This window comes from Oncorhynchus mykiss, chromosome 5 (assembly GCF_057628025.1).
Source record: "Oncorhynchus mykiss isolate SJ-2025 chromosome 5, ASM5762802v1, whole genome shotgun sequence".
Lineage (NCBI taxonomy): Eukaryota > Metazoa > Chordata > Actinopteri > Salmoniformes > Salmonidae > Oncorhynchus > Oncorhynchus mykiss.
The window spans coordinates 42236951-42261492 of record NC_143026.1 but is presented as its reverse complement, the minus strand read 5'-3'; the positions used below and the strand labels follow the sequence as shown (position 1 = coordinate 42261492).

Sequence of the window (24542 nt, the reverse complement as noted above, 5' to 3'; positions counted from 1 at the left end):
GCTCACCTAAAAAGCCCATATGCCACTGGTTGAAAGAAATTCTCATTGGTTTGGGGCAGAATTATGTGTTGTTGGATGTGCGTTTTGGTCAAGTTAGCTAGGCAGCCGCCTAAACCTGCCTTATGAGTATGCCGGCCCTGGGCCCATCTCTCTATCTCTGTCATAGGAGCAGTGTGGTACAAAGAGCCTGGAGGACTAACAGGGAAGAGAGGTCCCAGAGCTGCAGTGTCAAATATGGGGGTATAGTGAATTCAGTGTTTGAGATTTAATGATTACATTAAGACTACTCTATTTACATGTTGTCACATCAGCGGAAAAATGTGACCAAATACGTAATTGTTCCTTTATATTCCAAAATCTTTTATTTTTGTGCACTTTGCAGTCTTGCTGAGGGTGTGTTCGTAAATTCACTTTAGAGTGACAGAGTGCGCTCAGAGTGCAGTCTGGGCATTCATAAATTCAGAGCATTGCCAAGATTGTACATTCCTAAATTCAGAGCGTTTCGCACACTGGACTCTCTGGCAGAGGAGTAGGGTTGATCTGAGTGATCCCAGCACCCAAGCTAACTGTACAAAGTTGGCTAGCTTGCTAGCTACTTCTTACCAGCCCTAGCAGAGCTGGTTAGGCTGTTTTGATGTTATCCAGAGCGCTGGTGACGTAACTGTGCTGCTGGCAACAATTTAATTAGCATTTTTTGCGGACGTTTACCGAAACCGGCTATATTCAACGGGTGTTCAGCGTTCATAAATGCATGTTATTCTGCGCTCTGGCACACTCGGACGAAAGTTGTCTGAAATCGGAGTAGATCGTCACATTGAATTTATGAACACACCCTATAACGTTGGTGACTGTAAATGTGCAGCTAGCAGCAATTGAATTACGTTTTTTGTCTAATTTTACTGAAACCCGTCATATTCAACGGGTATTGCGCATTCGTAAATTCATAAATTACTCTACGAACGCACTCCTTTGTTGTAGCGCTATCGATGACGCGCGGTGTGGTTGTCAAGGAGGGCGTGACATTATTATGGGATGGTAGGGGTGAAATGGTGCTACGCGCGGTATTTTGAACAATCGTCTACGTTTCTGTGGGTTTTACCGAGATGTTGCTCCGCCTGTTTGGAACGGCGAAGGAGTGTGTGCGTTAACACGTTTCGTGTCACCAAAAGTGTTGCACCCAGGGGGAAAACAAGCCACGTAAGAATCTATTCGCTGTGTGAAAGGGGCAAAATAATGTTAGCCAACATGCTAATGAGTTAGCTGATGGCCAGGCTTGCTTGCTAACAGCTGATTATGTCCATTTGGCCAGTTAGCTGCATAGGAAGATACCTTATTCTAACTAGCTAATTTAGCATAGAACTGCTGTTGTAGACGCGACAGGAAGTTGGAAAACATGCATAGGCACATAACACATTTATTTACCATTCATTCAAATAAAGGTGACTATTATCAACGTTACATGGCTGCATTTGCTGATGTTTGAGAATGACATTGATTATTCAGACTGTAACTTTGTGTGATTTCATATTTAATGACATCAAATGCATTAGAAATGCAGCTTGCTTCCAGCACCCTGACAAATGGAGAGTAATTTTATGATTTCGCTTGCCCAGTTTGCCATTAGGGCTTAGCTTGCAGGGGGGCTTGCCACTGCAGTTATCCTGTCTATTCAATTTTGGCTAGCCGGAAAAATACCCTCCTGGTCTGTCTACTGTCTGCTTGGGGAAATGGCTTGAAAGCAGCTGGGGCTTCGACTGTCAAATGGTCTGATGCTGGCCTCGAGCTTGGTTCCTCTAAGGTTGCTTTTTTTCCCCCAAGGAAGGTCATATCCCCCTTTTTTATATCAAGGTTTCTGGGGTGTTGTTCTGTGACAAATGACTGTAAAAAAGGTTGTTCTAATGACATTGGATTATTTTACATTAGAATTGTTTTTCTTCCCAAAAGCACAAAATAACAGTTCACCACAGTTGATTACCAATGGACAATAATGTAGATGTATCATTCGTGTCGTTCACTGTGTAGTTCTACACAGAGTACCATGTAAATATTTACAATATCACATGGTTTGTAACGTTATGGTGACAACCCGGAGTACTCTTTTAATATTACTGTGTTGCACTACCCGGTTAGGATCAATTGCAAACGGTACCACCATTACTTCATTGGTAAACAAGATCCATGGCATGGGCGTTCATCTCTATTGCTATATCTTCCTCTCGTCTCTTTAGTTAACTGATGACGAGGTGAAAATGGCGGATCTTTCGAAATCCAACCCCGGCCTGAAAATAGAAACGTAGCTAGCTAGCTGGTCGTTTTCATAGTGCTGCTCCTGTCACCAATGGATGATTTTGACAGGCTGCTTAGTTGAGAAAACAAGAATCGGCCCCCAACCATATATCTTATAGAAAATTGAGAAGATGGAACATCGATACCCCGTAGTTTATCGACTTGTATAGTGTACCATCTGTCTTATTTGGACTACGGCGGAGGTAGGACAAAGATTTTTATTCTCCTGGATGCCCGAAGCGGCCTAGCCAAGCTAGCTACGTTAGCTAGCCACACAATCGATGACATGTTAGTTAGCTAGCGAGCTAAATTCTCATTTATACCGTTCGAAATCAGGTGGGCTTTGTTGCAAAGTAAGCGTTTAATGTAGTATTGCAATCAAAGAGTTCGGGTCATAATGTCGTTACATAAACAACAAAAATGTGGTGTTGTTCTCGGTGGCTGGCTACACTACCGCATTTAACTCAACTAGCCAACATTTCTAATTCTATTTAAATAGATACTTTATGATTTTATATTTTTGTAACGTCAGTTACTCGATGTTCCATTGCCTATGTGTGTACCAACTTTTTAATTTCTTATGAAATTCATCGCTGTCTTTGAAACTATTTGGTGGATTTGCTATTGAGTCTTGCGTTATTGATAGCAGATCTGTGCATCTTAATATATTTACTGATGTCACACACTACCGGTACATGATTTGGGCTGTATATGACAATGACATCCTTCAAATCAATAGTGATGGGTTTGCACCTTCTCGTGTCGTTGCAGTAGTGTGTGTGTGTGTGCGCAACATCCACACCGTTATATGCAAACATCAACACATGTTCATATGCAGGAATTGGAAAAAGGTAATTCAGTTTTAGGCATCTCACTTTATTTAACTTTTTTTCCAGATATAAAATACTTTTGCAATTACTCTTGGTTGCCTATCAATTTCTTATTGGCACCAAGCAGGATCTAAAAACCTCTGTTTGGAACTGCATGTTTTGACTCTATCCCAAAAGTTGCTGCAGCTATTTCTGTCGTTTATTTGTGTACGGGTACTTTCCTTGATACGAAAGGAAAGTACCAGAAAAGGTGTTTGATGCTTCTAATAAATAATTTGGACTGACATTCTTATTGGACTGACATTCTAATGTTCCCCGTTTTGTCTCCTGTAGCGACTGTTTTGAGCTGTGTAAACCTGGAGACATGGACGTGGTGTCGCCAGAGCTGAACATCCTCCTCCCTGACGAGATAATGGACACCGAGGCCATCGTCATGGATGACGACCCACCCGCCGAGTCCCCTGCGGCATCTGGCCAATCACAGCCCAGCGCCGATGCACCAATCCCCATGGAAACAGATGTTCTCGCCGTCCCAGAGATCGTTAGCCTGTGTTCGGATGCCCCTCCGACCCAGCGGACTCAGGCCCTGACCACCTCCATCACCACAGACTCCACCCTCTGTAGCACCACTTCCGCCACTCAGCTCCTCCTCACCCCATCCATAGCTTCATCCTCCCCCCTTACCCTCCGACCCGCCACAGCCTCCACCCTCACCTCCACCACCCCCAAAACCACTACCAGCCTGGGTATGGTCAGTCTCACCTCGGGGGGCTTACAGAAGCTCTCAGCCAACCACCAGATCATCCTCAATAAGGTGGCCTCATCCCCGGGAGCAGACACCACCAGGTCCCCAGGCACCACCACTATCACTCCAGGGGGCCAGAAGTTCATGGTGACGGCCATAGGCAAGTCAGGCCAGTCTATTGTGCTGCAGCTGCCCCACACGGGCTCCAAGCCTGGCTCAGGGCAGGGGGAGGCCAAGGCCAACCCGCAGCATTTCAAGGTGCTGACGATAGGGGGGAGGACAGACCTGAAGCCGGTCATGGTGGGGCAGGCGGTCAGCTCGGCCAGTCAGATGTCCACCCTGCAGGCCCAGCAGCTGAAGACTGTTCAGGTGAGACCTGATCATTTTTGTAATTTTATAAAAATGTTCTCCCCAATTTCGTGATATCCGATTGATAGTTAGTCTTGTTCCATCGCAGCAACTCCTGTACGGACTCGGGAGAGGTGATGGTTGAGAGCTGTGCGTCCTCCGAAACACGATCCTGCCAAGCCGCTCTGCTTCTTGACACAACGCTTTCTTATCCCGCAAGCCAGCCGCACCAATGTGTCGGAGGAAACACCGTACACCTGGCAAGCTTGCACTGCGCCCGGCCCGCCACAGGAGTTACTAGAGCGCGATGGAACAAGGACAACCCGGCCGGCCAAACTCTCCCCTAACCCGGACAATGCTGGGCTAATTCTCCTGGGTCGCGGCCGGCCGCGACACAGCCTGGGATCGAACCAGGATCTGTGGTGACAGATTGCGATGCAGTGCCTTAGACCGCTGCATCACTCGAGAGGCCCGAGGCCTGATTTGTTGACTTGTTTGTTGACTTGTTTGTCTGTGCTCAGCTGTGTACACATTTTGTAGTGAGGAGATGAATTTAGCCACGGGTTACCTTTTTGAAGGTTTGCTGGTGATTTGGCCAGCTTCATGTGTAGGTCTCTTTGCTGTAGTCCGTACAGTGAAGGTCAATGAATGTATTTGCCAACAGATTGCAAAGAAAACGCAGGTGTCGTCAGCTGGACCAATCAAGTTCATCATCACTAAAGCTGTCAACAACAAAGGTCTGACCGCCCAGACATCAGTATCCAATGTCATTACAGGTAATCACCGTCACGTGTTTGTCGTATTAACCCCTTCATAGAATTAATGCTTGGTTTGTAATGTGCCACACGCTCAGGGATAAGCTGTGTAATCATTGAACGTACAGCCTGAGTTATAACTGTGTCATAGCTGCTTTGAGCCATAGAAAACTATGTAGACTTTGATCCCTGCTTCTGACCTCATCGTTGTGATTCTGTACCCTCCCCCGACCCCACTTCCCAGGTCGAGTCCTGTCCACGAGCAGCCCAGTGACCCCCCCGCGGACCATCACTCTCTCTGAGACCCTCAGCTCCAACAGCAAGATTGCCATCTCCCCCCTCAAGTCACCTAGCAAAGTCAGACACGCTGCCACTCAATCCCTCTGACCCCACTTTGAGCGAGGGAGAGAGAGACCCATTGCAGTTTTCCCCATTTTCCGTTTGGATTTCATGACTAAACCTATACTGTTTTCTTTTTGTGTAACAGTTGACGATGGTGTCGGTGGCGTCCCAGGTACCCAACTCCCCTCAGAAGTCAGTGTCTCTGCCGCTCAACATGGCCCACCTGGGACAGCAGATACTAGTACAACAGTCTACAGCCACCTCTCCAGCCAAGGTAGTCTCCAGCCATTCTACTGCATAGGTAAAACTAACCTCTCTAACAGTTTATCTGGCCCTCTGGGACCCCAGCCTCAGGACTGCACATTTTTTTTGTTCTATTCAAGCACTGGATCACCTGATTCAACTAGCCAACTAATCACCAAAAAGTAGCCTTCCGGAACTGCTCATAGGAGCATGAGCCTAGTGTCCTGTCCAGTACTCCCCCTGGACAGGACACTAATCTATCGCAGGGCCATCTTCTTAATGCTGAGTGCCAAGCGGAGACGCATTGCTTCCTATCTTAACTTTGGTATGACTCAGTCCGGGGATCGTACTCCTAACCTTCCAATCTCACGGCGGATACTCGGAACTACGCCTATTTATCGCCTTACCTCCTTTCTCCGTTTGCACACACTGTATATAGGTTTTTCTATTGTGTTATTGACTGTACTTTTTGTTTATCCTATGTGGTAACTCTTGTGTTGTTTTTTTTGTCGCACTGCTTTGCTTTATCTTGGCCAGGTCGCAGTTGTAAATGAGAACTTGTTCTCAACTGGCCTACCTGGTTAAATAAAGGTGAAATGAAAATAAATAAATACTCTAACCACAAGGCCGCCAAGTTAATCACCAAGCCCTTGATAATTTGAATCTTGCATGCTACTGCTGACCCTGACCAATTCCCCCCCCCCCCCCCCCCCCCCCCCCCCCTCCTCACAGCCCATGAAGCCGGTGCAGACTGTGACGGTGGGCGGCCCCCAGTTTAAGACCATCTTCCCCCTGTCCACCTCGTCCAACGTGCAGCAGATCCAGGTGCCCGGCAGCCGCTTCCACTACGTCAGGCTGGTCACTGCCACCACGGGCAGCAGCACGGGACAGGCCGGCAGCCACTGCACCAACTCATCCATGACCGGTAGGAGACAGACATCAACAGATTCATTCAGGATTATCTGCAATCATGGTAGCATCCTGTTGATGTAAAATTACGATTGATTGATTATCCATAGAGACTGGCAGGGGTAGTCTTTTTAGGTCCAAACAGAGCCATAATAGAGCTGGTATTTCATATGACTTCTCTTCCTTCCACAGCCAAGCCCATGGTGGTCAACACAGCCCAAGTCAGGATGTCTGTCCCCATCATCCCAGCACAGACCATGAAGCAGGTGAAACGCACACATTACTTACAGATGTTCAGATTACAGATTGTTCCCTTATTGATTCACTCGGCCACAACAGCTACAGACATGCACTCTCAATTAATGTAGTGTAATTTAACTATTTTATTTTACCTTTATTTAACTAGGCAAGTCAGTTAAGAACAAGTTCTTATTCTCCATGACCGCCAATGACTGCCCCTTGTTCAGGGGCAGAACGACAGATTTGTACCTTGTCAGCTCAGGGATTTGAACTTGCAACCTTTCGGTTACTAGTCCAATGTTCTAACCACTAGGCTACCCTGCCGCCCCAACTAACCTTCATTCCTCTTCCCCTCTCTCAGGTGGTGCCCAAGCCCCTGACGTCGTCGGGCCAGGTGCTGACAACTCAGACCCAGCAGAGGTTGATCATGCCCGCCACGCCGCTGCCCCAGATCCAACCCAACCTCACCAACCTACCCCCGGGCACCATGCTGGCGCCTGGGTCTGGGAACATGGGCTATACTGTGCTGCCCGCACATTATGTCACGCAGGTATAGGGCTGGGTTGTGTGTTGGAGGCATTTTAAACGCGTGTGTGTGTGTGTGTCCCCATGTTCTCACGTCTCTCTCGCTCCCTTTCAGCTCCAACAGTCTGCGTATGTGACTTTGGCCAGCAGCTCTGGGTTCCCCACCCCTACAGGCATCCAGACTCAGGCCAGACTGCCTCTCAATGGGTGAGCACAGCACCCAAATTTGTTGGGTGCATTTGCTGTTTATTTTGGTTGTGTTCCAGATTATAATTTTTTTGCCCAATAGAAATGAATGGTAAATAATGTATTGTGCCATTTTGGAGTCACTTTTATTGGAAACAAGAGTATAATGTTTCTAAACACTTCTACATGAATGTGGATGCTACCATGATTGCAGATAATCCTGAATGAATCGTGAATAATGATGATCATACCCCCAAGACATGCTAACCTCTCAACATTACAATAACGGGAGTTTGGCATATTGTTTTAGGGTGGTATTTGTGTGTGTAACTTTTTCACTCTTCATTATTCAGGATTATCTGTAATCATGGTATCATCCACATTCATGTAGAAGTGTTTAGAAACATATTATATTCTTACTTAGAATTTAGTCATTGTATCATTTCAAATCCGAAGTGCTGGAGTACAGAGGCAAAACAACAACAAATTTGTCACTGTCCCAATACTTGTGGAGCTCACTGTATTTCAGGTTTTGTTGTCACATACGCTGGATAGGTGCAGTGAAATGTTGTTTTACAGGGTCAGCTGCAGTAGTACGGCGTCCCTGGAGCAAATTGGGCTTAAGTGCCTTGCTCAAAGGCACATCGACAGATTTTTATGACCACGTTGTTAATAAACTCAATGCGCTGATTAATCGTACGCGTATTCCTTCCTCCCACAGCTTATCAACATCAGACGCTGCCTCCAGACCACGGAAGCCCTGCAACTGCAACAAGTCTCAGTGTCTCAAACTGTATGTGCTACAACTTACAGGGAGCTCCTACCCACTCAACTGTTCATGTGTAACAGAATTCCCGCTTTTAAAAAAAAAAAGAAAAATCCTGTATTTAGAGTGTAGACGTCATGGAGATGGGCATAACCTCAATGTGGTCTTGCTCTCTCTGCAGGTACTGTGACTGCTTTGCCAACGGGGAGTTCTGTCAGAGCTGTAACTGTACCAACTGCTTCAACAACCTGGAACACGAGACCGAGCGAGCTAAAGCCATCAAGGTGAGGAACGGTCCGCCACCACAAGACGAATCCGATTTGACTCGACTCTGTCACCTTGTCTGTCTTGGTTTTTGCGTGGAGAAAAGCTTTGCGTGGCTAATGTACTCCTTGATTAGTGTTACCATTTGGTCTTGTGGTAAAAGTAACTATTTAGTTGTATCCGACTACTTGTGTAAAGAGTTGTTTTAAGAGGGGTGTGTTATTTCCCCCAGGCGTGTCTGGACCGTAACCCGGAGGCATTCAAGCCGAAGATCGGTAAAGGTAAAGAGGGCGAGTCGGACCGCAGACACAGCAAAGGCTGCAACTGTAAACGCTCGGGATGTCTGAAGAACTACTGCGAGTGTTACGAGGTGGGCCTCCATCTCTCTCTCTCTCACCAGCACCTGTTCTTCTATGGGTGGACGTTAAAGTTGTATTCTATACTGTTCTATTCTATCTTACTTTCACTTGTCCAATCTTTTGATATCCCTGTAGATAAAAGGTAGGAAACGATGTGAAGACTAGGACTGTGGCGGTCATGACGTTTTGTCAGCTTTTAACTGTCATGCAAATAACTGCCGGTCTCACAGTAATTGACTGTTAATTAACATAAACGTACTTAGCATCTCCAGGCTTTCACGCATAGCCTACAAGCCACCGATGCTGACCTTTAGAACATATACATTTTAAAAAGTTGTAATGTTTTTTTTGGGGGGGGGGTTGCATGAAAGGCATGCGGCTCTGCTCTGTTTCTTGCGCAAGCCGCACACACTTCATCAGTCTCTCATTCACAATTTGACAAGCACTTGATAATATTCACACCCATCAGACTATTCTTAATTGAATCTATTCTTATTTTTTTATTTATTTAGAATTGCCCACAACAAAAAAAGATCATCCGTAGCCTGCAAATGGAGGTTACGTCTTTAATATACCAGATGGTTGTAAAGCAGATTTATGTGCTTAATTTTAAGAGTTGAGCAATAAAAATAGCAGCACGAGAAAGCTGGGATCCTCTTTTAAGTAGTGGCCAGTCAAAACTCTGTTTTCACACACAATTGGGCAATGGCTGCTTATAAGATCACGTTTCACTAGGCTTTGGGCTCTCCAACCCTGTTTCAGAGGTCCTGCGCAGCAGGTGATCCTATTCCACTCAAACTCTGAATGCCAGGGCTCTCATGAAGTGTTTGGTTTGATATTCGATGGCATTTGCATTGATGTCAGAGTGATTCGATTTTTTTATTGAACCTTTATTGAACTAGGCAAGTCAGTTAAGAACAAATTCTTATTTACAATGACATCCTACCCCGGCCAAACCTGGACGACGCTGGGCCAATTGTGCGCCGCCCTATGGGACTCCCAATCACGGCCGAATATTATACAGCCTGGATAAGGGAGTGCTGAGTACCAGACCATTAGCGACTGGCCGTTAGCAAGTTTGGTAGGCTACTAATGACCATCAGCGGCATCAAGTGCGCCTTGGAGAAGCCTGGTTATCGTGACTCAACGTTCACATGGAATTTAATTGTGGTCACGACTCGTGACTGGCGATAACACGGTCACTATAACAGCCTGAGTGAAGACCTTACTTGTCCGTAAGGGGTCGGTGTGGGTGCATGGCTTTTGTTCCAGCCAAGCAGTAAAACCAATCCGTAACACACCTAATTCAGCTCATCGTCCCCAGCCCTGGTTGACCTCATTGAGACTCAGCCTTGCTGTTTCTTCTTCTCTCTCTGCCAGGCCAAGATCATGTGCTCGTCTACCTGTAAGTGTGTTGGCTGTAAGAACTTTGAGGAGAGCCCTGAGAGGAAGACTCTGATGCACCTGGCCGACGCAGCTGAGGTGAGAGTTCAACAGCAGACGGCAGCCAAGACCAAGCTGTCGTCGCAGATCTCGGACCTGTTCACAAGGACCACCCCGGCCATCACCAGCGGAGGGGGGAGGTAAAGACTCACTCTCTCCAGCCTCACCTTCCGAGATTCACCCTCTCGCTTCTCACTTGGGTTGCAAAGGAAGGGTATTTTACTGGAAAATTTCTAAGTTTACCAGTAAAATACCAGATTTTTGTCTCCTTTCAAGGTTTTTATGTAATTTATCGAAAAACATCTAGTGGTCCTTTTTGCTACATCAGACTATTGTAGTCTGTAATAGTCTCTGACCCTATGTGTAGTTTTATCAAATGTAAAATATATGAAATAAGATAATTATGTACAGTACCAGTTAGAACTTTGGACACATCTACTCATTCCATGTTTTTTTTTGTCTTTTATTTTTACTATTTTCTACATTGTATAATAATAGTGAAGACATCAAAACTATGAAATAACACACATGGAATCATGTAGTAATCAAAAAAGTGTTAAACAAATCAAAATATATTTTATATTTGAGATTCTTCAAAGTAGCCACCCTTTGCCTTGATGACCGCTTTGCACACAGCTTCATGAGGTAGTCACCTGGAATGCATTTCATTTAACAGGTGTCTTGTTAATTTGTGGAATTTATTTGCTCCTTAATGGATTTGAGCCAATCAGTTGTGTTTTGACAAGGTAGGGGTGGTATACAGAAGATAGCCCTATTTGGTAAAAGACCAAGTCCATATTAAGGCAAGAACAGCTCAAATAAGCAAAGAGAAACAACAGTCCATCATTGCTTTAAGACATGAAGCTCAGTCAATCCGGAAAATGTCAAGAACTTTGAACACTTCTTCAAGCGCAGTCGCAAAAACCATCAAGTGCTATGATGAAACTGGCTCTCATGAGGACCGCCACAGGAAAGAAAGACACAGAGTTACCTCTGCTGATAAGTTCATTAAAGAGACCAGCATCAGACATTGCAGCCCAAATAAATTCTTCACGGAGTTCAAGTAACAGACACATCTCAACATCAACTGTTCAGAGGAGACTGCGTGAATCAGGCCTTCATGGTCGAATTGCTGCAAAGAAACCATTACTAAAGGACACCAATAATAACAAGAGACTTGCTTGGGCCAAGAAACATGAGCAATGGACATTAGACCGGTGGAAATCTGTCCTCTGGTCTGATGAGTCCAAATTTGAGATGTTTGCTTCCAACCACCGTGTCTTTGTGATACGCAGAGTAGGTGAACGGATGATCTCTGCATGTGTGGTTCCCACCGTGAAGCATGGAGGTGTGATGTGGGGGTGCTTTGCTGGTGACACGGTCTGTGATTTTATTTAGAATTCAAGGCACACTTAACCAGCATGGCTACCACAGCGTTCAGCGATATGCCATCCCATCTGGTTGTGCTTAGTGGGACTATCATTTGTTTTTCAACAGGACCTAAAACACACCTCTAGGCTGTGTAAGGGCTATTTGACCAAGAAGGAGAGTTATGGAGTGCCACATCAGATGACTTGACCTCCACAATCACCTGACCTCAACCCAATTGAGATTGTTTGGAAGGAGTTGGTCCTCAGAGTGAAGGAAAAGCAGCCAGCAAGTGCTCAGCATATATGGGAACTCCTTCAAGACTGTTGTAAATGCATTCCAGGTGAAGCTGGTTGAGAGAATGCCAAAAGTGTGCAACGCTGTCATCAAGGTCAAGGTCATCAAGGTGGCTACTTGGAAGAATCTCAAATGTAAAATAGATTTTGAAATGTTTAACACATTTGTGGTCACTACATGATTCCATATGTGTTGTTTCATTTATTCTACAATGTATAAAATAGTAAAAATAAAGAAGAACCCATGAAAGGAGTAGGTGTGTCCAAAATTTTGACGTTTGTGAAAATAATATTCCTGTATAAATTACCAAAGTTGTTGCTATAGATTTTCTCTTTCCCAAATGACTGACTACTCTGATAACTTTGGTAAATTACTGTTAGCTTTGCAACCCTACTTCTCACCCCCTCTCCTCCACCCATCCTCTCCAGATGGATTCTCTGTAGCCTCAACCCCTCTCACTTCTTCAGCCTATCCTGCTTTGTACTCCCCCCTCTATGCTGTGTATCTTGTAGGTAGAACAGTCGCTGATCTCATCCTCTCTCCACCAGGATGCCCTTTACATTTGTGACAAAGGAGGTGGCAGAGGCCACGTGTGAATGTCTGCTGGAGCAGGCTGAGCAGGCAGAGCTGATACAGCAGCCCCAGGCCACCGCAGAGAGGATGATCCTGGAGGAGTTTGGACGCTGCCTCATGAGGATCATCAGCTCAGCGGGCAAGACGGACTGTCCCTCCATCAACTGCTAGGCCAGGTCCATGGGTTCGCTGTCTGTATGTCTCTCACCCAGCCCAGTGAAAACTAGTGCTGGGAGACTAGAAGGGAATAGTGGCCTCCTCTCTCCCCCAGCTTGAGAGCTAAACATTAGGACTGGTGAGTGGTAGTGGTCCTTCGTTTCTCTGCCTCCCGGGCTGGCTAGCTAGCCGCCCAGTCTCAGAGATGAGCAGTGGGTCTGGGAGATGAGGGGAGTCGGCCCTGGGCGCCGTCTCTCTCGCCCACCCTCTGGGAAAAGCATTGGGAGAGGAGTGGACTGTCTGTCTGCTCCACTTACTGCTAGCCATGCTCATGTGCTTTCTCTCCCATCCCCATAGTGCTAGCATTGGATAGGGTGGAGAGTGGTGCACAGTCCCGTCAATTGTTAGCTAGCTAGACCCAGCCAGCACCAGGAGGCATGGACAGTCCTGAGCACTGCTCACCGTTTACCCACCCTCATAGATCTAGTGTTGGGAGGACATGCATTTCTCTGGAGCTGGTGCTTCTCCTTCACAGTTAGTGGGAATAGCTTTTGCATAGCCTTGGCTGAAGGAAGGGGCTGTCCCCATGCCCCCAGCCTCCCTGAAAAATTAAGGATTGTGGGAGAGACTCGCCAGAGAAAGAGGTGCAAGGGGGAACAGACAAATGTTTGTTTGTGTTTTAGGAAGGGGGGGGGGGGGGGTGTGTTTTAGATCATAGGATTTATTTTATTTTTATCTTTTTTTTAAAATCACATTTATTTTCTCCATCTTATTATGGCTCTGTTTGCATATGTCCCTCTCTTTCACCCTATGGCTCTGTTTTAATAATTTCTGAGGGTTCTGGATGCAGACGAGGAAAGAAGGGTCACATTCTGACTGCCTTCGACAGGTAGTAGCCCAGGTTCTAATCATGACGGCCATCTCTCTTCAGTAACTAGCATATTACTGTAACCCAACAAGATATGCTCACGTTACCCACTATTTATTTTCTTCAACCTCTGTTTCAGCTTGTGCTCAGAGCTTTGCAAAGTATCTAGGAACAACTAACATATTCCCACTTTGACTTTTATCACAGATTAGGATTCCATTTGCCATTTTTAATTTTTAAACAACTAAATAGTATGTATTTTGGTATGGGGGGGGGGGGGGGGGTGTACTGTTTCTGACACATTCAGGTAGGGTAAGGTTTCACAATATCAAATCCAAGTTATTTGCGCTACTTAAGTGCTCATGGCTTATGGTACTCTAAATTCATTGTCAGGGTAGGAAAGTTGTCCACTTTATTAGGGATATATGAATATTGGATGCTTGTTTCCCCTATCTTTTTTTTTTACGACTTTGTGAATATCAGTTTGCCTCTTTCCAAATACATGGAGAACAGCACGCACGCACACACATACACGTTGGATAACCGTCAAGAACCAGTGGTAGATTGTTCGATTGGATAATTAATCTAGTCATAGTATCACTATATCCGAAGCACTGCGACTATTTGAGTGCCTTTATGCTACAGTAAGCTGTTCCTTGGTAGCTTTGTGCTTTACTACGTCATCACGGATTACCAGGCAACACATGATTTGGCCTCTTGTGTGTCGCACTGTAATGACACCCATCAAGTGTGTGTTCAACAGCATTTGGGTAGTGTTTTGAATAAAGAAAGTTATGTTTTTATGACCCTTTTGGGTCTGTTATTTCCCTACTCACAAAGCCAATCCCTTTCTATATGTATTGAGTGTAAACAAATACTGTTATTAGTTATTGTAGCCTTATTCCCCCCCCCCCCCCCCCCCCCCCCCCCCCAGGATACCTTTGCCTTACGTTCTCCACTCTGCTCAGGGCATCGAAGGACTTTTACTACGTTGTCTGTCTATTGTTCTTTCCTGCAATGTTATTGAAGACACGCGTGTTAAAAAAAAAAGAGGAAGAGAAAATAGCAGGCGTTTTGACAAATGACCCTCGTCCAAACAGAGGGCCTTTGTGCGGGTCATGTTTTTCACCATAAGAGATTGAGTAAGACCGTGTTATACACCATCACGCATGCTTTTCAAAGTTGTAATCATCCCTATGCACTGAAAATGTTGTTTATTGCATGGGTGACCTTGCTAGATGCTGAAGTGTTGCAAAATTGCTGTGCAGCAGCATCAACAATTGGTCTGTGTGTTTGAATGACATGATGCATCCCAAATAGCTTTATTCATACTAGAAAATAAACATTTCTCTGCGGCCTGTTCAGGAGGGTGCAATGTTACAGAACGTTCAGATAGAAATGGATCGTGTGGAAACGATACAATGGTATTTTAGGTAGAGGATTGGAATTGTATGCTCTGTTTTACATGTCTATCTGCAACATTTGTCTCACCTCATTGAATACACCCTTTGTATCCGTTGTCATCCCACAAAGTGGGACATTTTCAAAGGGCTTCCAATAGAGGAGCACAACCAGAACCCCGTGATGGTGCTAAACTCACTACGTCAATCTGATGGTGAATGTTAGGGATATTTTTTTTTTTAGATTGTCTTCTCACGAAGTGAGACATTTAACAGAATTAATCAATCAATAGCAATCAAGCTAAACTGCTAAATTGTGCTCTGTTGGAGAACAGAAAAGTTTTAACAAACCTAGATATTTCAGGAGAAACTTAACCTAACCCATGAAACTTGGGTACACTAAACAAAACAATGGACCTTCTCAAAATGTTTGCAATAACAGGCTTTTTTTACTGCAGGGGTCTGTACTGAACTTAGTCTTTTTCGAGACTATATTGAACTGATCTGTGTAAATCTGCACCTCCATGTTTCAAAGACCATGTGCAATGGCTCTGTAGTACTCTGTATTCCGGTTGGTTGATTGTATATGTTATGTGACCATTGCCTGTATTACTTTCTAGGTGAAATCAAGTTCTTTTTTTAAAAACGTTTTTTTTTTCACCATTCTTGTAAACATCTTTCTGTCAAGAATTATTTATCTCACGTTATCCTCATGATTATAAAACAGAATTAAAGTACTTTTTTTTCCAGATTTTCAGATTTATATTCAGTAAAGAGTATGTAAGATGTTGACTGTAATGTAAGCGAAGTACGAAGCAAATTAAATTTATACATTTAAGTATGAATTTCTTTCTCAATTGGTAAACTAAATTGCATTAATATTTTACAAATGCACAAGCCTGCTGGATATTATGTCAGATCTCTGATATATGCCTATTCTGATTTCAGATCAGTTTTTTTTTTTTACAGTGAAATTATGTTGATTTAAACCTCCTATACATTAACACGTTTGTAATTGTAACGCTATTACAGATGTCCATATTTGATATGTATTTATTTTAGAAGTTGCCAGCAGACATTTTACTGAAGTCCTGCCTTTCTCTGGTTTTTCCCACATTGCTTTGCGGTGTACATAAAAGGCGTGCGCAAATTACCACCACGAGGTCTGTTCATTTCATTTGATTAATAGTACAGCGAAAATCTAGCAAATCGTGTGACATCGATGCAAAAAAATATATATATTGAAGAATGTTTTGATAAAGAAATGACTTCGTCATTTGTTGGCGAGATGATGACTGGGTATTTGATGCAGATCTGGCAGTGACTGGGTATTTGATGCAGATCTTGCAGTAAGTTGTCTTCAGTCCTCTAATAGCATAGCTAGTTACTGCTAACACATGCTGATAGTTAGTAGCTTGTTATCTTTAGCCAGTATTGACTATCAATATCAGAGATTCTTATTCCTTGTCCGATGATTTTAAATATTTGCTGTTCACATCATGAACCTCTGTGATTACATTTTTTTTTTACAACTATGAGGACTCGTAACTAGCTTAAAATTATTTAAGTCTAGTCTGCACGTGGTCTGACCTATGCCTGACTCGAATGTTGTAACAATGTATCAATTTGTTGCCTTTTCTAGTGTCTCCCGATGCAATGTTGCAGGATGGATGACAAACTGATACAGGACACATGGTAAGATATCAAATTGGCTAGTCTTGTCAAACAAGCTATAATTCTGAACAGTAATTTGAAATTGCTTGAGGAATTCATGGAGTCCATCAGACCATTTCCTTGTCCTATGATTCAAATCTGTATCTGCTGTTCACATCATGAACCAAAGTGATTATTTTTACATTAATATGAGGACGTGCATTGGCCTATAATTGGTATTATTTTGACTAGCTTTGATTGTGCTGTATTTTAAGCTTATATTTTGGTGCTGATCCAACAGAATACTGTGGGTGGTGGAAAGGATGTGACTTGGACCAGGAGGTCAGTTCAGTACTTTTCCCTGATACAACATGGAGGCCTGCGTAGGTCATAGCAACCGTGGAGAGGCTCCTGATTTCTTCAGTGCTGTGCAACAACTCACTCTGTGGGTATTGGCTGACAGCCGTGGTATATCAGAAGGTATACCAATATTTTTACTGCTCTAATTACGTTGGTAACCAGTTTATAATAGCAATAAGGCACCACGTGGGATATACCACGGCTAAGGGCTGTGTCCAGGCATGTGGTATATTGGCCATATACCACAGCCACTCGTGCTTTATTGCATAAGTATGATGCAGGTAATCCTATAGGGTAGATTTTTATCTGGATATGCCTGCAGGCTGTTTTAATGGTTACTACCAATCTGACCTAGTCTTCCAAGCCTGGGAGATTTTATTATTGAACTTGAATGAGAGTAGTGTCTTCAATGTTTCAGTTATATGGCCAGGTTGCAATTGTTATTTAGTATGCAGGCATGTTTTAAAATGTCTGTCAAAGGACATCCCTATTCACACTAACCATGAGTTTGTTTTTTCCCCAGGCTTCAGCAAGAAGAGTGCCCTGGAAGGTCTCGTGTTTTTCATGGTGAAATTGACTACAAAGATGGCACCTTGTGATATTGCAGCACAAATTGATATAAGCGTTTACTATCCCTTGTCCAATTCCAATAAATGTTTTGGGGGAAAAACCCTACAAAGTATGTTAATTTGAATGACCATTTCAGAAATGTGTGTAATGTCTCACATAGCCCTGTCTTGGAAATAGAACTTTGGAATGACATTTGAAGGTGAAGGTTACACAAACTCGATTGAAATGCATGTAGGGAAATTGATTAACCTGGTTGTTTTACTAGAATAGCTAAACCACGGTAGCATCAAGTTCTGGTCAGGACCTAAGCTTGCATGCCCAATACTGTGCAATGAGAGGAAATTAAGATTCCCTTACAATGATACTGAGGGATTTACTCACTTTATTCAGCAGTTGGACATTTTGCCTGATGCAACAAGATGGAATGGGTTTAAGTGTCAATGTATATCCTATAATGATGACACTTGCGGCAGAGGGTGCACTCCCTAATGAAATATGCAACCTATTTGTGTTCGCTACAAATGACATGTACAGTAGGGCTGCAATGAATTGAGTACATGTATGTACATACGGCCTACGTTCAGCACAGTGTTCAAAGCCGACGTTCACCGGAAGTGCCTGGAGGAGGAGGAGATTATTGTGCCACGTTGATGGAGCCGAAGACCAGTGCGGACGTGGAATTTCATTGAATGTGCATTCTGCAGCGGAGAGCTGTCGGCTTGTTAAGTCTTGCACAATAAGAAAAGGAACTTGCACGAGTGATCAACGTTTTTTGACGCATAGCAACTGTGTGTATGTGTTTATAGGAGCGAAAAGACCTGAGAAGGTAAGTACTTTTTTGGATTAGCTAGATGTGTGACCCTGTTGGACAGTATTTCGCTTAGGTCTTCTAGCCATGTTGCTAGTTTCTAGCTCACAGATTGCGCTATAACTGTACTGGTTAGCTAGCTACTGAGTTCATTGTGTTAGGACAGAAACAATTTATTTGCAGCTGTCGGTTTTCTTTTCTTACGAATCAAGTGCTACTATCAGAACCATAGTCTCACTGAAAGGTACCTACGCATTTTTAGCATTAGCTGCGTGGCTTCTTATTTTAGCTAGCGTACCAGCGTAAAATCGAGGTTACTTTGCTGCACAAACAACTTGTCTGTGTCATCTAATTTGAATGGAAAGTTCCTTTTGTGTGACTTGGCTATCTATTCAGTTAAAATGGAACGGTAACTACACGAAATCCATCCAAAATGTCTTGTTTCATTTGAATGCACCTTTGCCCTACCTACCCTATTTACAGCCATATAAGTCTATACCCAGTTCGGATACACCATATCCAGTCCCCTTATTCTGTATTTGTGCACGTTGATTGTCAGGCGCTAGCCTATACATCAGCTTTTTTTACTGTGACTAGGGTAACTATTTTCAGGACCATTTCATTATCTATTGTGATCCGTTATTTCTGTGCGCTAGAAGCTTGATTAATTCTTGTTTGGGTTGTTTTCTCCCCATCAGAATGAAGCTCAAAGAGATCAACCGCACGGCCATCCAGAGCTGGAGCCCAGCACAGCACCATCCTGTGTACCTGGCAGCAGGTATCTTTTGTACACTTTACTGAGAATCTCGGACATATTTGACGACCGGAAGTAGGTATTTTCTGCATATGCGTTCTTTTGAAGGCCAACTCGGGCGTTCGTGTGCGTGGCCAAAGAGCTCTATTTTCATGTCATCTGACCATAGCACTGCCTTGAGTTTGCTCAACGGCATTGGCACTTGGATTGAAATCGGTGCTATAGTCATAAAAAATAAAGGTATTTGGCCATGCACACCAGGGTGTTTGACTTTTGAAAGAGCAATGCAGAAAATACCTAATCTCAACTGTAAAATATGGGGAAGGATCTTTGATGTTATGGGGCTATTTTGCTTCCACTGGTCCTGGTGCCCCTGTTAAGGTCAACAGTATCATGAATGATACCAGAACATTTTAGCCAAACACCTTGCGTGCCTCTGCCAGAAGGCTGGAACTTGGCCTCACGTGAATCTTCCAGCAAGACAATACCCTAAGCACACAACAAAAATCCTCATTTTTCAATGGCCATCTCAGTCTCCAGGCTTAAACTCGACTGAAAACCTTATTCCGTATTGTGGAATGGTCTAAGATCCCTCCCACTGTGTTCTCCAATCTCATTAAACATTTTATAAAAAGGCTCAGTGTCGTTATCCTCGTAAGGGGAGGGTGCTGGAATATTGAAAACGGGATCCAATCATTTTTAACCCTCCCCCCGTTATTATTTGTTACACAATCTATTTCTCTGAGCAATTTTTTGGTATTAAATATAATTTCCCAGAATGTCTTTCCATACAATATAGCTCAGTATTTGTGTTATTTATTTTATACATTATTTTTTGCTTATCATCAAGGGATCCCATAATTCAAGACCCCCAACTGTACATGTTGCACTGACAGGGGTGATGCATCAATTTTCCAGATGAAATTTCAGAAAGAGTTGAGCTGCAGGAGCAGCTATTCTCCTCTCTATGTTGGAGTCATAGTCTCGTCATGAGCCACAAGTTTTTGAATATCCTTGAAAACTGACTCGTTTAATATTTGTCTGAACAGCTGTCCTGTTAGTGCGTCTACCTGGTCAGGTATTGCTGACCGCTCACCCGTCTGTCTCTGTGTCCAGGTACGTCAGCCCAGCAGCTGGATGCCTCCTTCAGTACCTCCGCCTCTCTGGAGATCTTTGAGCTGGACCTGGCCGAGCCTTCTCTGGACATGAAGCTCCGTGGAGCATACTCCTCCTCTCACAGGTAGTGAAACCTTAGCACTAGCTGTAACCCAAACCCAGTTTTTTTATTTTTTATTTAACTAGGCAAGTCAGTTAAGGACAAATTCTTATTTACAATGACGGCCTAACCCGGACGACGCTGGGCCAATTGTGCGCCACCCCATGGGACTCCCAATCACGGCTAGTTGTGATACAGCCTGGAATCGAACCATGGTCTGTAGTGACACCTCTAGCACTGAGATTTTTATTTGACCTTTTATTTAACTAGGCAAGTCAGTTAAGAACAAATTCTTATTTTCACATTTTTATTTATTTTTTAATCTTGTCAGCTCTGGGATTCGTTCTTGCAACCTTTCGGTTACTAGTCCAACGCTCTAACCACTAGGCTACCTGCCGCCCCAAAAGATGCAGTGCCTTAGACCGCAGCGCCACTCGGGAGCCCCCTTTCTTTAAACAGGATTCTTAGTAAATTATATTTCTTCAGGTATCTCAGGTAGTATAGTAAACCCGGGTAGGGAATCGTAGTTGTGAAAACTGTAGTGGTTAAAGCTCAGGTTACTGGAAAAACAACAAGTATAGTCAATCAACAAAGATTGGTGAATGGTTCTGACAAGGGTACAACAAGCATCAGAGCAAGTCAATCTTGGGTAGGTTTAGAAAACATACGTCAAAGCTCAGACTGCTCTTATCACACTCAATCAGATACCATAAGCTGGCGTGGGGTCCCCACGGCATGGATGCACAGGGTCTCCCGTCTGGAGTGCTCATCGCAGGGGGAGAGAACGGCGACGTCATCCTTTACGACCCGGCCAAGATCATTGCTGGACACGGTGACGTTGTCATCGCTCAGAGTAACAAACACAGCGGGCCAGTTAGAGCCCTTGATGTCAACTCCTTCCAGGTAGGTACACCGAACTAACTGTAACTATGCTCTCACTAACCGCTTTGGCATGATACTTTTCTGTGCATAATATGCACGTTGAGATATTGCTCAACTCACTTGAGAACGTCTTGCTTTTGTTTTATTGGAATACTAACGTTTTGGTCTACTGACCTTTGTTGACTGTTCCGCCAACTCTGTCAAGTGTATCTCGTTGTGTTCGTTACTGTACTTTACATTGTCCCCCCCCCCCCATGTTAGCTAGTGATGATAAATCATTACTTCCGTCTCCCCTTCCCCAGGACAACCTGGTGGCTTCCGGAGGTAACGAATCAGAGATCTACATCTGGGACCTAAACAACTTTGGCTCCCCGATGACACCAGGCCCTAAAACTCAGGTAAGACTCAATGGCACCAGAACGTGTCTCTGCGTGGTTAATTAAGGAAACCATAAGTAGTCACAATTTACCTTTTTTTTGGAGTGCTTTCCTTAAAAATGTTCATGTTATCTTGTCTACGAGGATCCGGCACCCAGGTAATTTGATAGTAGAGGAACATTTGAGTGAGCAGGCTTTTTGTTTATTTCAGCCTCTAGAGGACATCAGCTGTGTGGCGTGGAACAGGCAGGTCCAACACATCCTGGCCTCAGCCAGCCCCAGCGGCCGCGCCTCCATCTGGGACCTCCGCAAGAACGACCTAATCATCAAAGTCAGCGACCACAGCAACAGGGTACGTACCGGAAAGCACGTCTGCTGTTTAGGGCTCAGTCTGCCACTTTCATCTCCAGTTTAAAAGTCCTCTCCCTGGCCTGCAGCTTTCTGTAAACTTTTGGGGGTGGGAAGTATTCCTAGCGCCTTCAGTTAAAAGCTTGCCACTTATTTTGGGACAGACACAGGATTGGCAACCGAATCGGTCTGAGGCTTCTGACATTAGTACAAACCAGGGGTTGGAACCAAGATTATTTTCCAGAAGTGTTATTTTTTTTTCTTCTCTCGTTTCGTTCCACTGTTTCCGACCGGCAAAATAAAGTTATGATAAACTGGTTCCGATTTACATTGTTCCTTTTTTTTTTAAACCTCTGAAATATATACATTTATTTTTCCATATACCTCAACATTTAAATTACTTCACCAATCAGTGTGGATAGAGAAGCTTGCTGTGGAGCGGGTTAGCCATTTTTAATCTCTATAGGAAAGTCGTTAAGAACAAATTGTATTTTGCCATAACCGCATGGTTTAATAATAATGAAAGACAGACACACACACACTGTGCTGCCAGCCGTGTAGGGCGTGTAGGGCGTGAGATGCAAAATACATTTTTGAGGAGAAAGGATGGGGGAAACTTGCCTTGAAGCGCAGGGCATCTTATTGAATCAGGCCCACAGAGCTACACCTACAGAGGAGCGGCTTCTATGGAGGAACTTTGAATATCTTTCAACATCGGTGTTGGTTTAACGTTGGACCAGAGCAAACGTTAGTTAACTAGCTTGTGTGTGCAGAGCAGCACTGGAATTAAAAACACGCCTTGCCTTTTTTGTAGTTAATAAATGCCGTGTGAAACGGGATAACTATAGTATCCTTAACTAGCGTTGAAAAAGTAAATCCATTCTTCTCTAATTAAACACCTCTCCCTAATTTCTGAATTACGCTTGCAATGTCGTCAGTAGGCTACAGTAACTTATGCTTCAGAGGGCAGGTGGCCTACACGCGCAGACACTGGCAAAGATTTTCAGCTGGCGGGCACTGGAATACATTTGAGTGACAGAGTGAGGGCTTTGCATAGGCACTTTGTTGTGATTTTTGTGAAACTGAAAAAAAATGCCCTGAACGTTGCTTTTAAATTAACGGTTCTGTTCCGGAACAGTATAGATCACTTTCGGTTCGGGTTCTGTTCCTCAAATCATAAAATTGTTTTTGGTTCTGTTCCCTGAACTGATTCCAACCCTTGGTACAAACATAGTATTAACACCACGTGACAGATGGGCAGAAAGAGAACCACACATTCATTATAATAAGTAAATTAATAGATAACTTGTGTGTGTTCAGATGCACTGCTCTGGGCTAGAATGGAACCCCGAGGTAGCTACTCAGCTGGTGCTGGCCTCGGAGGATGACAGGATGCCAGTGATCCAGATCTGGGACCTGCGTTTTGCCACCTCCCCTCTCAAAGTCCTGGAGAACCACACACGGTAAATTATGACTTCAAATGAATCTGGTATCCAGTCTTGGAGAAAGTCATGTCAAAACCACTGACTGTCACGGTCCAACCTTTTGTATTGGATGGAATCATGTTCAGCCGTTGAGGCTGAACTCTGTGAGAGAACCACGTAGGAATGTGACTGCGGTATGAATCTGTTCTTGGTTACTAGAGGTCTCTGGGAGATGGGGATGACTGCTATTTAAGGAGTGATCAGAACACGCTAATCTGGTGTGACTGTTAACAAAAGGGCACACCCAAGACATGTCAGAACTAATTGCAAGTGTTCATTAGATCGGATGTGATCGGATTACATTATGCTAATTAAATCTGCGGGGGGGGGTGTGTGTGTTCGTCAGGGGTGTCCTGGCCATCGCCTGGAGCCTGGCGGACCCTGAGCTGCTACTGAGCTGCGGGAAAGACAACCGAATCCTCTGCTGGAACCCCAACACCGCCGAGGTGAGTGTGTGTGTGTGGTCTCGCTATTCTTAGCATGGTCCCTAACTACAAACTACAGTACACTGCTAATAATTATCATTACGGAGACATGTAACCAGAAAGGCATTCCTGTCTGCTGTTTCATCTCCAGGTGCTGTATGAGCTGCCTACCAGTACCCAGTGGTGCTTTGACATCCAGTGGTGTCCCAGGAACCCGGCGGTGCTGTCGGCCGCAGCCTTCGACGGACACATCAGCATCTACTCCATCATGGGGGGCAGCAGCCAGGCTTTCAGCCAGACACAGGCAGACACGGTGGGTAAACAGTTTCACATATGAACACTGTTGAGGTTGGAAACTGGCCTCCATGTTGGTCATTTCGGGTTACATGCGCGGTTCCAACGAATTCTGAGATTTGGAGTGGAAACTCGCTTCAATTTTAGCCCATCATTGGAGACACTTGGTGTGAATGAATACATAATCTATTTAAAAAAAGAGGAGAAAAAAAAAATATATTTTACTTTCTGTGGCATGTCTATGTTCTAGATCAGCACGTCATTTGGCAATATGGATCCATTTGGGATGGGTCAGACCCTTCCCCCCCTGCAGCTTTCCCAGGCCCCGCCCGCCTCCACCACCATCACCCCCCTCAAAAAGCCCCCCAAGTGGATCCGCAGGCCCGTGGGGGCCTCCTTCGCTGTGAGTCACTACCTTCTCTGCCTTAATTTCTCTATCTTTGTCAAGCCGTATGCATGGATGTATGA

General features: G+C 44.3%; 2 protein-coding genes across 27 annotated transcripts in view; both read left to right on the top strand.

Annotated features, from left to right (window-relative positions):
- The first annotated feature begins 771 nt into the window (after positions 1–771).
- lin54 (lin-54 DREAM MuvB core complex component) lies at positions 772–16053 on the top strand. 3 transcript variants are annotated; one of them, XM_021602956.3, is made up of 14 exons: positions 772–1197; positions 3450–4230; positions 4874–4985; positions 5209–5321; positions 5452–5580; positions 6282–6474; positions 6651–6724; positions 7060–7248; positions 7339–7430; positions 8131–8202; positions 8357–8459; positions 8672–8809; positions 10179–10381; positions 12455–16053. In XM_021602956.3, exons 2-14 carry the CDS (start codon positions 3481–3483, stop codon positions 12648–12650), a joined length of 2364 nt encoding a protein of 787 aa, XP_021458631.3. In that variant the 5' UTR covers positions 772–1197; positions 3450–3480; the 3' UTR covers positions 12651–16053. The 3 variants fall into 3 exon arrangements, with proteins under 3 accessions (XP_021458631.3, XP_090091022.1, XP_090091021.1); XM_090234896.1 differs by lacking the exon at positions 772–1197 and adding an exon at positions 2063–3137 and having other exon boundaries at positions 12455–15748; XM_090234895.1 differs by lacking the exon at positions 772–1197 and adding an exon at positions 2135–2489.
- The window catches only part of sec31a (SEC31 homolog A, COPII coat complex component), a 26741-nt gene continuing 18245 nt past the window's right edge, over positions 16047–24542 (top strand). For all 24 annotated transcript variants that reach the window (XM_090234889.1, XM_090234887.1, XM_090234886.1 and 21 more), the window contains exons 1-13: positions 16047–16252; positions 16546–16598; positions 16858–17036; positions 17440–18312; positions 18993–19072; positions 20165–20288; positions 20969–21167; positions 21449–21544; positions 21735–21875; positions 23192–23334; positions 23702–23801; positions 23932–24093; positions 24325–24477. In XM_090234889.1, the coding sequence (XP_090091015.1) occupies positions 18994–19072; positions 20165–20288; positions 20969–21167; positions 21449–21544; positions 21735–21875; positions 23192–23334; positions 23702–23801; positions 23932–24093; positions 24325–24477 (1197 nt within the window). In that variant the 5' untranslated portion in view covers positions 16047–16252; positions 16546–16598; positions 16858–17036; positions 17440–18312; position 18993. The remainder of the gene's footprint in view (positions 16253–16545; positions 16599–16857; positions 17037–17439; positions 18313–18992; positions 19073–20164; positions 20289–20968; positions 21168–21448; positions 21545–21734; positions 21876–23191; positions 23335–23701; positions 23802–23931; positions 24094–24324; positions 24478–24542) is intronic.

Excerpts from the sequence above, each read along its gene's own strand:
- lin54 (XM_021602956.3), top strand. The coding sequence starts at position 3,481 with ATGGACGTGGTGTCGCCAGAGCTGAACATCCTCCTCCCTGACGAGATA. Across the intron at positions 5,322-5,451 it reads CCCTCAAGTCACCTAGCAAA|TTGACGATGGTGTCGGTGGC; the intron begins GTCAGACACGCT and ends TTTGTGTAACAG. Across the intron at positions 7,249-7,338 it reads CCGCACATTATGTCACGCAG|CTCCAACAGTCTGCGTATGT; the intron begins GTATAGGGCTGG and ends GCTCCCTTTCAG.